We start from the raw sequence: 14,357 nt of genomic DNA on the forward strand, positions 1-14,357 counted from the left end.
TCTACTTTATCAGGTGACCCCTTTATGTAACAGCATGCTTGATGCTCTGGAAGAGACTCAAACCGATCATGGGAGTACAAGGTTTTGATGCCCATATAAAATCTTTTAATACATTTGTCATTTTCTCTAATGCATGGATTTACTAAAGCCTGAAGGGGCTTGCTATTTACAAAAGATGGAAGTTGGCATGAGCAGTCAGTAATAAAGTGATTTAACGTATGATGTATTTTATGAACTTCATTGTAAGTATAATTTTTTAAAGTCAGAAAGAAAACCCTGTAGTTCTATCCTGCATCTCTTTTAATCCATGAGAGTTAAAAAAAAATTAACTGACTTCATTGTATTTGCATAGTATATACTCTGTCCTATCTTTAGTATTTAAAACATTCAAGACTTATTGATTCTTTGGTGGTACCAATTAATTAGAATAGCATTAGCTTTTCCATTATAAACTTTGATTCCAAGGCTTCCATTATCTCCAGTTATTTGCCACAAAGTCTTTTTATTTTATAAGTAAGTATAGTTAAGGGGGAAATCATGTTTGGTGGATTTAAGCTATTGTTATATGTTTAATTTATTTCAGTGGGGAACAGTGTTTGCATGTGCTGGCTTGCCAGCAGGCTCTTTCATAATTCGGAATCCTTTCTATTCTCTCCTCCACAAAATATAATTATAGGAAGTCATACTTGGTGGAAGTACCAGCCCTTTTTTGGTATTTAAAAATGGTCCCAAAAGAAACTTGAAGCAGGAAATCATCCTTTTTAGCTGTGTGTGATGTTGACTCTTCATAATAGCTTGCCTACTGATATGGGTCATTGACTTTAGCAGGAGTAATAAGAAGCCATATTTGCACAGAGTGATATTAGTGGGTATAAAGAAAGGAGGGTTGGGGTCAACTCTAGTCCTAGTGGTTTTTGCCCATTATCTAGCCAGTTCTCAGGGGAACTAGTTATAGCAGTTAGAATTACTTCCAACAATTGCAGGCCCTAGGCCTTTGTAGGCACATTCCAGAAAGGCTTTTGGTAACTTCCTTTGGGAGGACATGAAGATGCTTTTTGTGTTCCCTGATTCCTCCCCAGGTAAAAGTAATCTCTTTCTTCCTCTCTTTTCCTCTCCTTTCTGCTCCCCTCTCATCTTCTGCCGGGCTTCTCCTCTCCCCTCTTTCCCCCTTCTTTCCAGGACTTTCTGCTTTCCTATTCTCCCTTACTCCCCTCTTTTCCCCTCGTTTTCCACTTCCTCTCTCCTTCCTTTCCTCTCCCCTCCTCTTGTCTTCTCTCTACTCCTCTCTTGTCTCTTCCTCTATCTTTTCTTTTTGCCCTTCTCCTCCTTTCCCTTCCCTGCCCCTCTCTCCTTCTCTGTCTCCCTCCTCCCATACCTTTCTGTCTCTCTCTGTGTCTGTCTGTTTCTTTCTCTTTCTTTCTCTGTCTCTGTCTCTCTCTCTGTATCTCTCTCTCTCTCTCTCTCTCTCTCTCTCTCTCTCTCTCTCTCTCTCTCACACACACACACACACACACACACACACACACACACACACACTTTATTAAGTTTTAAGCCCTTGGAGGGGAAGGGTTATCGTTTTCATCTTAGTGTCCCTAGCACTAGCCTAAAGCCCTGCACGTAGTAGTTACTTAAAAAGATCATGGAGTTTTCAGACTTGAAAGGAGAGCGTTATACTGTTTCAGAGTGGGAAGGGTAATCAGAGGTCATCCTACTCACATGAACTAGAGTCCACTCTATAACATACCCAATAAATAATTATATCATCTTCCCAATTGAGGAGAAACCCACTGCCATCCATTTTACTTTTGTATAGTTCCTTCTTTATATCAGACCTCAGTTTGCCTCTCTGACATGTCCACCAATGCGTCTAACCCTGTCTTATGGGCCCAACTAAAGAAATACTATGCTTGTTCCCAATGGCAACTCTTTATATACTTGAAAGCAACTATCATGAACCTCCTCTTGGGTTCGATGTCCCCATTTCTTTCAACATTTTTTGTAACACATGAACTCAAAGCCATATGAGTTTGATTCTTTTGGGTACTCTACGACTTACACCTCTGTCTTTCCTAAAAAGTAGTGTCCAGACATAATAATCCAGAGAAGAAAACTAGAAATCCTGTAGCCTTCTGTCCTTTTGAGAAAAGAGAATGATTTCACTTGTCTTTGCTCATCAGTTTCCTAAATGTGATAAGAGAATCACATCTGCTTCTTCCTACCCTTTACAGAATAGTTATAATTGTAGCTTGCAGACCATAAGCATGGGTCTGTTTGAGTTTGGTTTGTATAGTTAGTCCCTGGCCTATTTAGTACAATTTAGGTTGTGTTTCTGTGTGGGTGCAGTGGGAAATAAAATATATTTGGATGGTTCTGAGGAGGGGTGTGAAGGGACTGAGCTGCCAGATATAACTCTATCCATAGCACGAAGCATACAGCCTCAAAAGGTCTTCACAGGGTGGAAATAAATCCAATTGAGACTCTCAAGGACCTTTCCTCACTCAGGCAGTGGACCACAGAAGTATGCCCAGTCCATTTTTAGAACTCAAGGACAACCTGGGCATCTAACTGGATGTTAGGTCAGAGAAGGTCCTGGAGACCATGTCCCTCATATATTATCCTAAGAACCTGTAACAAATAAACACATGCATACAAGTATACTGGGTGGCTAGGTGCAGTGGATAGAGCACTAGACCTGGAGTCAGGAGGACCTGAATTCAAATCCGACCTCAGATACGTATTAGCTGTGTGACCGTGGGCAAGTCACTTCACCCTGTTTGCCTCAATTTTCTCATCTGTAAAGTGAGCTGGAGAAGGAAATGGCAAGCCACTCCAATATCTTTGCCAAGAAAAGTCCAAGTGGAGTCTGGAAAAGTAGGATACAACTAGTCAACTAACCAACAACAATAAATACATGTATACATAACATGCATACATGCATACACATACACAGATAAATAAAGTATTTTAATTGAGAAAGACATTCTAGAAGGTGTTATGATATATAATATTTTAGGGGAAAAAGCCAGATTATCATAGTACTATTATTGATTCTGGATGTTTACTTACCATTGATGTCTTTTCTAACTGATTATATTATTCTGTATTTGGAGAGCTTTTGAGCTCTTCACTCATTATCTTTAACCTATAAATATGTGACATGAGTATGTCTTGGTCTTAGGTTCCAGGCTGTAAAATACGCTGAATAGCTCTGAGGCTGCCTTCCTCACCAGATTGCCTTGAGGAAAGCACTTCTAAAATTGTGAAGGTCTACCTAAATACCAACAATCATCATTATTTTTGTTATAATGAATCAATGATATTTCATCAGTCCTGAGCTTCTCTGACAGGTTTTGACGCTGTCAACAACCATCCCCTTCATGGATTCAGTGAGCTTTAGTGATACTCCTTTCTCTTAGTTCTCTTCCTATTTCTTTGACTGTTTCTTCTTAATTTATTTTTCTGGGATTCTGTTTAGATCATGCCCTCTAGTCACAAGCATCACCCATGGCCCTGCCTTGGACCTGCTTCTATTTTCTCTCTACACCTTCTCTTGTATGTATCAGTAGCTCATGTAGGTTAAAGCAGAATCTCTATGCATTTCCCCAAATCTATATAAATATCTCTATGTCTCTTCTGCTACACCCTCTCTCCTCCAGTCTTCTTATACCTTATACTCCCTCCCATGTGCCTGGCCATCTAGTGACACTACTGTCCTTGCTATTTCTCAAACAAAACATTCCATCTCCCTATTCTTTCCCTCATGGCTCCCTGTCCCTACATCTCCCTATTCTGCTTTCCCTGGTTTTCTGTAAGTCCCTGCTAAAATTCCAGCTTCTTCAGGAAGCCTTTCCCAATTGCCCTTAATTCTAGCCTTTTCTCTTTGTTGATTATTTTCAATTTACCCTTTATATAGCTTGCATGTACATAGTTATTTTCATGTTATTTCCCCCCATTATATTGTGACCTCGTTGAGAGAAGGGACTGTCTTTTACCTTTCTTTGTACCCTCAGTACTTAGCACAGTGTCTAGAACACAGTAAGCCTTTAATAAATGTTTATCAATTAATAATGAGGTCAAGATGAATAAGGAGTGAGAAAAGGAGTTTAGATTTGCCAATCAATATAGCATTGACAGGTTTGGAGTGACAGTTAAGTTGAGTGATGAGGGCAGAATGTCTATTGAATTAAATTGGTATACCTTGTAGCTAATTCAAGCTTTCATGTAATTCTAGAGGGGCCTTCTGTAATGAACTATATTGAACTGTTTCACATTGAACAATTTTCAAACACAAAACCATTCTCCTTTATAACCAAGTGAAAATTTGGTTTGCACTCTAGTATTCACATGACTAATGCTCTTTCTGTTCTGATTTGCTTTTCATTTTCTACAGGAAGTGACAATAGTGATACCCTGCCTGAGTCCATTCCATCGGCACCTGGGACACTGCCTCATTTCATGCAGGAGCCTAATGATGCCTATATCATAAAGAGCAATCCAATTGCCCTGAGATGCAAAGCCATGCCCGCAATGCAGATTTTCTTCAAATGCAACGGGGAGTGGGTCCATCAAAATGAGCACGTATCTGAAGAAAGCATGGATGAGAGTACAGGTATGACTATGGACCAATGAAATGTACTAGCATAGATCTTTAACACAGGAAGTTAAATATATTTAGAGAAGAGTACTACCTCCATTAAGGTTCTCCTCCAATGCCTCATCATTTTTTAAGTTGGATCTTGGCTATTAAAGGCTATGCAGGCACAGTACACTCTCTGTACACAGTATACAGTAAGACCATACTGGAAAGACTTTCTGTCTGGGTCTGTGCTTCGCAAAGTTGGGCCAGCTTAGCCCAGTGAGAAAAGGCTAATCATTGGGAAGGTGGCTGTCAGAGATTTTTTTTTTTACCATAGCAACTCATGCAGACTGAGTACTGAAGTGGGGGATGTACTCAATCTGTGCTAGTAGATGGACTATCAATAGAAATGAAGTCACATATCTGACTAAATTCAATTCAACATATCTTTGTGAAGCATCTACTACAGAATACACTGTTATGCACAGGGGGAGGTATATAATTTAGGTGAGTGGTAGCCTCTGTCCTCATGGAGCTTTTAGTTACTTAGTAGAATAAGAAACAAATACAGAGTATTCTAAAAAACAAGTCTTTATGCGGTTTTAAACTACAAAAGCTCTAAGAATTTTGTGACATCCTGTATAGAAAACAGTAATACAGAATAATAAGTAACGTTGCATTTTTAAGTGGCACGAAAAAATTGCTTCATGAGGTCAAAGGTGGAAGAGCCATTACTATCTGGGAGGATCATCTGGAAAGGCTTCATGGAAGAAATAGGAGGATGTTATACAAATAGGGAGTAAGATGAATAAAAGTATGGTGATTGGTAGAACATAGGAGAATCACACTTTAATTGGATAGCTTCAATATGATATCTCAGGATTTTGTTTTATTTGCATTTATCTTATTATTAGTGATCCAAAGCAGTTTTCATATTATTTCACATGCCTGTGAAAGTGCATATGCATATTTTATGCCTTCATATGCATAACTGAAAAGACATTGTAATCTGTTGGATAAAATTGGCATCTAAGATAACAACAGGGGTTAGAAATGGGAAAATGGTAGAGCAATTAACAGAATCAAAAAGGGTAATAGGTTTAGAAAATAAAATAAGATCAGTTTTATATTATACTTAGTTTGAAGTGTCAGGACATATAGAATAATAGAAATTAGGCCTAATTGTTCATATTGTATGAGAATAGAAAGACACTAGAAGAATTATCTTTCCATCTCCTTGTATATAAACTAGTCCATCACTTATCTTATTTCAGATACATGAGAGTCAGTCCACACTTCCTCCAGTAATCTGTTGCAATATAGAATGAAGAGATTTTTTTCTTATATAGAACTTAAATTCCTAGTATTGTTTAAGTTATTTCATAATCTTAATGGGGATGGAGAATAGCTGGCTCTCTTTTCCCCTACCTTCTATAGCTTAATTCTAAATAATACACTGCTAAAACTCCTCTTTAAGGTGCCTTCTTCAGGCTGAACAATCCCAATTTCTTTATCCTCTCTTAATAAACCTTATCCTCTAACATTTTAATTCCTCTATCTTCCCTCATAGGAAGTTTTTTCCAAGGTCCCTACATCCTTTGCTAGTTACAGAGCCCAGCGTGGACTAGTTCTTTAGTTGGAGTCATGAAACAGTACTGAGGATTACCATCCTCAGTAGAGATGAGATGAATGGGAAAGCTGTTAACAATCATTTCCTATTTGAAATTTTTCCATTTTTGCAACAGAGGATCCCAATTCCTTTATTAATTACAGATATATAATTGTTGACATTTTTTCAAAGCATTACACACATGCCTCTTAGATTTTCTGGGTGCCCCATGCCTCTAAAATGATTTCAAACTGCAGTAATCTGTGTCAGAAACAGTACATATCATTATACTTTAAGCACTTCTAAACTCATCTCTGAGCTTTCTTGGAATTCTAATCTAGTCACTCTGGGTGGACTTTGATAGGCAAGCTAAAAGGCATGTAGAGTTTGTTGGGGGTTTTGTGTTTTTGTTTTTGTTTTTTCTCCCTGGACACTGGGCAAAGAGAAGGAAACAGTGCATTATATAGTATAAAGAGAGGTGGACTAGAAGTTAAGATCTCAGTGTAATTCTGACTCTGCAAATGTATACCATCACAACCATGAAAATATCATTTAACTTTCTGCCTGATGTTACCTCATCTATACAGTTAAGTGATTTAACTAAACCAGGGGTGTCTGATAGAAATGCGGGGGCAAGTGGTGGCACTGACTAAACCATACATAAGTGTCCCAAAATGTTGCATGTTGACTTAGTTTTAAAATGCAATGTTATCTATATTTTATTTATTGTATTTTTTTGTTTTGATTTGTTAAATATTTTCCAATTATGTTTTAATCTGGCTTGGGCCATACTGGGAAGTGTTGTGGGCTACATACAACCCATGTCTATGTGTTTGACAACACTGAACTAGACCATTTCTAAAATCCCCTCCATTTTTTAACAATCTTATGATTATTGGATAAACTGGGGCCCTTCGTGGTTCATCTAATGAGAGCTGATAAGAATTTATCTGCCAACATTCTTAAATACCTAGTAAATGGGTCTTTAGAGAGAATGAGAAAGGGAGAAATGTATGAATCTCTCCAAAGTAGATGACATGCTAATAGCTATAAAATTAAAGAAAGATGTAGAGGAGACTCTCAAATTTAATAGTAGACAAAACACAAGAAAGGATCCAGTAACAAAATCCCTGACTTAAAATGTCTACACAAAAATGACCAAGAGTTAGGCAATGAGCAAAGCAAGCAATAGGTCAATAAAAGATGGAAAATTTCACTTCAAAAATAACATTGAGACTATATGAGATAAAACCCATGGCTAAAATGTGTCTCTGAATGAGTGTATTTTATTGAAAAGAAACAGGATAGGCAAAAGGAGATGACATTGTATATGTAGATAGATATAGATATAGATATTATAGATATAGATATAGATATAGATATAGATATAGATATAGATATAGATATAGATATAGATATAGATATAGATATAGATATAGATATAGATATAGATGATATACTGGAAATAAAAAACCCAGAAAAATGAAGCACAGTGGAGAATATTTGGATAAGGGAAATTGTGGGAGAAACAAAATTGATTTTGTCATTGGTATATACTATAGACCAGAGATGTCAAATGCACAACCAGGCTACCTGCAGCTTGCAACTCTTCCAAGTGTGATTCAATTTTAATTGGGAAATATTTAACAAAATGAAAAAAATACAATAAAAGACAATATTTATATATCATTTAAGTCAATATAATGCCAGCAGGGATGCTTATGTATGGTTTAGTGGCCCCATGTTTCTATTTGAGTTTGATACCGCTGCTATAATCCACATGGACAGAAAGTAGAAATAGATGAGTAGTTTGGAAAATAGATCCCAAGCCTGGAAATTAAGTAGAGTATTTAAATTCAGACATTTATTAGACCTGTGTCTATGGCAAAAACAAAGCAGTTAGCATCTACTTAACTTTCCTTGCTAAAAGTTTCATCCTTTAAAAGTTGGAGCAACCAATAGGATGAAATTCTGTTCTGGAAATAATTCTTACTACTCGGATGAACTGGTTGCCAGGATTAAAATTCTGGAAACACTATGGGCAAAAAAATCAGAATGTTTAATAAAGAAGGAGAGGAAATCTGGGCTTAGCCTGATTTGCAGTGCAGATTTTGGTAAAGTAGGTTTTAAAAGATTGAGAATAAAGGATAAATAGAGTTTCATAGACCACAATTCTACAGGGTAAGTCTACCTAGGAGGAATGGGAGATACTCTCAAGAATGATATTCTGAAAATACAGAAAGAAAAATTATCCCATTGAAGAGATAAAAATAGAGTTACCTGAAGAAACTAATGTGAATGCACAGGAAACTCAACAAATTAAACTTTAGTAAAAAAAAAATGTACAGCAGCTAGAAGCAAGACTAGGTAACAGAGGAAAGAAAAGAAAGTATTTATCAGGTACCTACTATGTGCTAGATGCTGAGCTTTACAAACATCTCATTTGGTCCTCACAACATCCTGTCCCATGAGGTAGCTATTATTATTATCCTTAGTTTACTGTTGAGGAAAATGAGGCAAAGATTAAGTGACTTGCCCCAGGTCACACAGCTAGTAAGTGTCTGAGGCCAAATTTGAATTCAGGTCTTCCTGATTCACACTAACTGTGTGACCCTGGGAAAACCACTTAATCCTGTGTGCCTCAGTTTCCTCATCTGTAAAATGAGTTAGAGAAGGAAATAACAAACCACTTTATTAACTTTGCCAAGAAAACCAGATGGGCTCATGAAGAGTGGTACAGGACTGAAACAATTGATCAGCAACAACTCCCCGATTCCAGGCCCCACTGCTCCATCGCCTTGCTGCCTCTACAGAGGATCAGTAGAAGTCAGTCTCACCAAATAGTTTCAGGAGTTCTGATAGTCTGAGCGAGGTAAGACCAGTGACAGAAGTGAAAGAAGACAGGCAAGCAAAAAGATGTTCGTGTTTTTCCATTTTGTTTCATTTTAAGGTATATGAAGAAAAAATGGAAGATCTGCTTTTAGGTGGAATGGGCTATAATAAATAATAACAGGGAGGAGGCAGCTATGCTCAATTTTTATTTTGATTCTGTTTTCTCTGCCAATGAGAATGGCCTTTGCAGTAGAAATGACAAAAACACAGCTCCCAGGGAGGAGATGCCAAATATAAGTAAGGAGATGGTAAGAGAGCCCCTTGCTGGCATTGAAGAATTCAAGTCACCTGGCCCAGATGAACTATATCTTCCCATACTGAAAGAACTGCTAGACACTGGTATTGAGCCAGTGGAAAAGCTATCACAAGATTGGAGGAGAACAAAGTTTGTAATGATTTTCAAAATAAAAGGGGGGGGGGTGAGAGGAAGAATAGTTATCAAAAGAGAGACCAATGAACTGTCTTTTGATTACTAGGAAAACTAAAATAGATTATTATAGAAGGAGATGGTAAATATCTGAAAGGGAAACAGATGATTTCAAAAAGTTAGTATGTTTTAGTGCATAAGATACCATATGAGACTAAAGTGGCACAGAAGAGGAATGCTAATATGAAATGGTGTGCAAATTAACTGAGACAATTAAATTAAAACAATAACCAAAATTATTGATATGTGTGAAAATCTTATAACTTATGCCTCTCACAAAAACTTTTTCTTGGAAATTTGTAATTTTAGTGCAGCCTCTTCTTTTGTTAGATCTTATATTAAATCATTAGATCTTCACTCATTCTATAATACTTTATCATGAAACCACATATAAGATATAAAGTGGACCTTTGACAAAGAATACTTTTATATGAGTATGAGTTCATTATTGCCAGTAGGTGTTCAATGAAGTTTAAAAGTAGACAAATTCCCAGATGGTAGAAGCATATTTATCTCTATCTTTTGGATAAATGCCTTAACCTTTCATGGCATGATACAAGGTTATATTCTAATATTCCATCTCCATTTCAGAATTTTAGTAATTCTGGAAGAATTTCGCTTCTCAGGACATCAATTTATTTATAGGAGGTCATCATGCCTTCAATGGAAACAATTTTCTGACCTAACTGGAAATTTAAAAAAAAATCCTCCAAACATTTTTTGGGGAGGTGGTTCTTTTGCAGTTTTTAAGAAAGCTACCAAGATCCAATAGTCTCTCCTAGTCTTCTGATAATGAATTTGTATAGCTTTGAATGAAAAAGTAAGTTTATCAACAAAAATTAACTTTTCCCAAAAAAAAGTCTTCTGTTCTTCAATGTTTTTACTATGTTGCTCATGACGAGCATTTTCTTGTTCTTCATAGCAATACTGAATTGCTATATTTTCTTCCAACTTCAAGGAAGAATTAATAAAGCGCTTAATCTCTTAGCTTCCTCTGAAGTTATTTGCTTTCTTTCTGAAGGTTAATTGGATGCTTTGCCATAATGGTTTGTGAGTTCTTGATGTCATTTTCTGAGTTCAATAATACTTTCCTTCTGCACTTTGGTGCAACCAATGCTGTTTTTCTTTTTTGTTTTGTTTTGTTTCTTTGTTTGTGGGCTTGCATGTTGCTTAAAATTCTTGACTTCCCCACAACAGCTACTGTAATATCTTTAACAGTGTGTGTGATCCGGAAGTGTGATCCAGAAGAGTTACACATTTTGGCCATTTCCTTGGGGTTATAGCCATTCCTAAAAAAAAAATGTGTAATTAAAAGCACAAAAAAAGAACAATGGAATCTGTGTATTAGATTGAAATGATCAAATTGATTCTTTTTTTTGTAATTGATCCTATTTACAATTAATTGATTTTGTCTTGTTACCACCCAAGACATGGTTCTTTGTGCCTGAGATTAGTTTGGAAATTCAGCAGGCCTGTAATGAGTTCAGTTTAGAAATCCAGTTCTCCTGCTAATTACCATTTTATTCTTGCTTCAAGGAAATCTGTTATCCTTGAGGGATGTGAGTGGATACCAAGGAGTCTGGTCTAGTATGTTTATACCACCAAGCTATCCTTCAAGGATTTCTGGTTTACTAACCAAAGAAGTCCAGTCAACTATCTTTAACCTTTCAGCTGGACTCAAATGATGAACATTCCTTAGTCACAAGAGGAAAGGAGGATGGGGCAGCTAGGTGGTGCAGTGGATAGAGTACCAGCCTTGGACTCAGGAGGACCTGAGTTCAAATCCATCCTCAGACACATAACACTTCCTAGCTGTGTGACCCTGGGCAAGTCACTTAACCCCATTGCCTATCCTAAAAAAAAAAAAGAGGAAAGGAGGGTGTTATTGCTAGCCCTTCATTGATAGTTTCTAACCACTCACATTGTCCTGCATGCCTCAGCTCTGTAACCAATGATGGTGATTTCACCATTGATGTTAAGCTCTTTTAACCAATCATAACTTAGTTATGATATATCATAACCATTCCCTACCTAAGGAGTCCCCTTTTCTGTTCTGTACTCACCAAAGACTATAAAAGGAAACTGTCCACCTCATTCAGGGTCATAGCTTTGATAAGGAAGCTGAGGTACTATGCATTGCAAAATTCATACTTTACTAATATATCGATCATTCTTGGAACTGTGTGCCTCAGTTTACCTTATTTTGATTGTAGCAGTATCAACTGACAGAGAATAAATTAACAGAGGGAGAACTATTTCATTCTGGTTTATCTGCTCAAGGTAAGACATTGTGAATCAGTCTATTAGATACACAGATGGGTGACCATTGCTGTCACAAAATAAGAACACATCAGAATCAAAGCTTATTTCAAGTAATTGTTTTAAATCATTGCTTCATCTAATCCCATTCTGATCATAGCAGAAATTCCCCCTTATGACAGTCCTGACAAGTGGTCTTTCAACCACTGACAAAATATTTTCAGTCATAGGTAAGCAGCAATGAAAAGATTGGTCAATTTGAAATCAGAGGAAGTAGATTTGAATCCTGGTTCTACTATTTTCACCGAGTTTTGTCTTATTTGAATCACTTGAATTTTCTGGGTCACGATTGTAAAATCCATTAGGTTGAGGGCCCTAATCCTTTAGCTATTCTCTTATGAACTCAGCACCTCCTGATATAGCACATTGCACATTGTTATTGTAAAGGTAAGAACATTGTTCAGTTTTGAACTGATTTTGTGTACAGTTTGTTCAGTCCTGTCTGATTCTTCATGACCCCAACTGAGTTTTTTGTTTGTTTTCTTGTTTTTGCAAAGATACTGGAGTGGTTTTCCATTCCTTCTTCAGTTCATTTTACAGATGAGGAAACTGAGGCAAACAGGGTTAAATGACTTGGCCAGGTCACACAGCTAGTAAGTGAGGCCACTTCTGAGGCCAGATGTGAACTCAGGAAAATGAGTCTTCCTGACTCCAGCACTCTAAATCCATTGTGTCACCTAGCTGCCCATAGCTGTACCTTGGACTAGATACAATTGTTAGAAATTTTCTTTATATTTAAACTAGCCCTGACTCTGTAGCATCTATCCACGTTCTTCCCTCTAGGTCAAGTAAAACAATCTAGTCCCTCTCCCAATACAATAGCCCTTCAAATATCACCCTAGGGAAGCCTAGGGTAAACACTTCCAGTTCCTTCCATTGATCACCACGTGGTCTAATGTTGTCACCTTGCCATTTTGCTGACACTTCTCTGGAAATCTCCAGTTCTTAATGTCCTTCTGAAAATATTGGGCCTAAGAATAAAAGCAAATATTTCAAAAAACCCAGCATAAGAATAGCTAGCATTTACATAATGCTTTCAGTTTTATAAAATACTTGAAATATGCTAATGCATTCAACCTGGTAGAGAGATGGGTGCTATTATTATCACCAGCTTACAAATGAGGAAACAGAGACTCAGAGTGATTAAGCAACTTGTCCAGAGTCACACAGCTAATAAAAGTCTCAGGCAAGATTTGAGTTTAGCTCTTTCTGATTTCTAAGTTTATCTGTTTTGTCATCTAGCCACTTCTGCAAGGTTGCTTGTAGGACCCTAAGTCATATTTTCCAGTGCATTCCCTTCTCACCACCTTACAGCATCTCAAGGTACTTAATGTCCTCTCACTAAGACAAAAATGACTTTCTACCCCTTTTGGAAGGACATGCAGTTCCCATGATATTTCTGCTGTGTATTTACCTTTCCTGAGTGCATTATCCAAATTACCCAACATTTGTCCTTCTGGAACTTTATTCTATTTGTTTTTCCAGTTTATTTAAGAGCTAATTAATGTTTATTAGAATGTTGCCAAATATAGCCACACAATTTAGGAGACCAATGAGATTGTGTCAGGGTTGCAGGAGGGTAGAAGGGACAGGGAAGACAGAGAGAGAGAGAGATTTCTAGAATGGAGGATACAGTTTCATGTTAAAGTGGTTTCACAGAATTCAAGAAATCCTTCAAAAGAAAAAGGACAAAGGAAAGTCCTAAAATCAAAGATATATCAAGTTTCATGCTTAAGATTTTGGATAGAGAGAAGGTGAAACTAGATTTTTTTTTTGCAGTCATATAATTTATTTAACTTGGTGAAGTTGCAAGGTAAAATGTTTCAAAGCTCTTACATGTGTTAGATATGCCATATTCCAGAACCTCTTTTCAAACTCAAATGTTCATGTTCAAAGATAAAAGGAAGACTGCAGGGGACAGCTAGATGACACAGTGGATACAGCACCAGCCCTGAAGTAAGGAGGACCTGAGTTCAAATCCAACCTCAGACCAAACACTTGACACTTACTAGCTGTGTGACCCTGGGCAAGTCACTTAACCCCAACTGCCTAATTAGAAAAACAAACAAACAAACAAACAAACAAACAAACAAACAAACAAAAAAGAGTGCAGGATGGAGTTCAGGACCCAGCTCTAGGTTTAGGTGTAGACCAGTGAAAACACTGAGGAAAGTTGAGACGGTGAAAACAGATGAGTCAGTCTCCTGGTCTTCTTACTAGTCCAGAGGTTTCCAATGTTTTGGTTGCTGCCTCTGTACAATGGTCCTTGACTAGCTGGTTTCTGGACTTTGGGCTCTCCTTCCCCATAGGTCTGGTTCAGATGTATCAGCAGTGGCAGTATAGCCTTCCTGAAGTTCTAAGTCTAGGGCAAAAGGTAAAGGCAGACCTGTCCATGTTAAGCCCAAAATCTTGCTACTTTGATCCTCCTTTCCTCTTCCTTCCTCCTGACATGAGCAATGGAAAATGAGGGAAGAAAAGAGGATGGACATTTTCAGAGACTCTATTTTTCCTCATTCTATTCTCCAAACTACATG

General features: G+C 37.3%; 1 protein-coding gene across 1 annotated transcript in view; it reads left to right on the forward strand.

The window, feature by feature from the left end:
* The first annotated feature begins 1,042 nt into the window (after window positions 1-1,042).
* The window catches only part of UNC5D (unc-5 netrin receptor D), a 366,754-nt gene continuing 353,439 nt past the window's right edge, over window positions 1,043-14,357 (forward strand). The window contains 2 exon segments of the mRNA XM_078149141.1: window positions 1,043-1,079; window positions 4,391-4,609. Of these exon segments, the coding sequence (XP_078005267.1) occupies window positions 1,043-1,079; window positions 4,391-4,609 (256 nt within the window).

This window comes from Phascolarctos cinereus, unplaced genomic scaffold (genome assembly GCF_003287225.1).
Source record: "Phascolarctos cinereus isolate Bilbo 61053 unplaced genomic scaffold, phaCin_HiC Scaffold_2;HRSCAF=192, whole genome shotgun sequence".
Lineage (NCBI taxonomy): Eukaryota > Metazoa > Chordata > Mammalia > Diprotodontia > Phascolarctidae > Phascolarctos > Phascolarctos cinereus.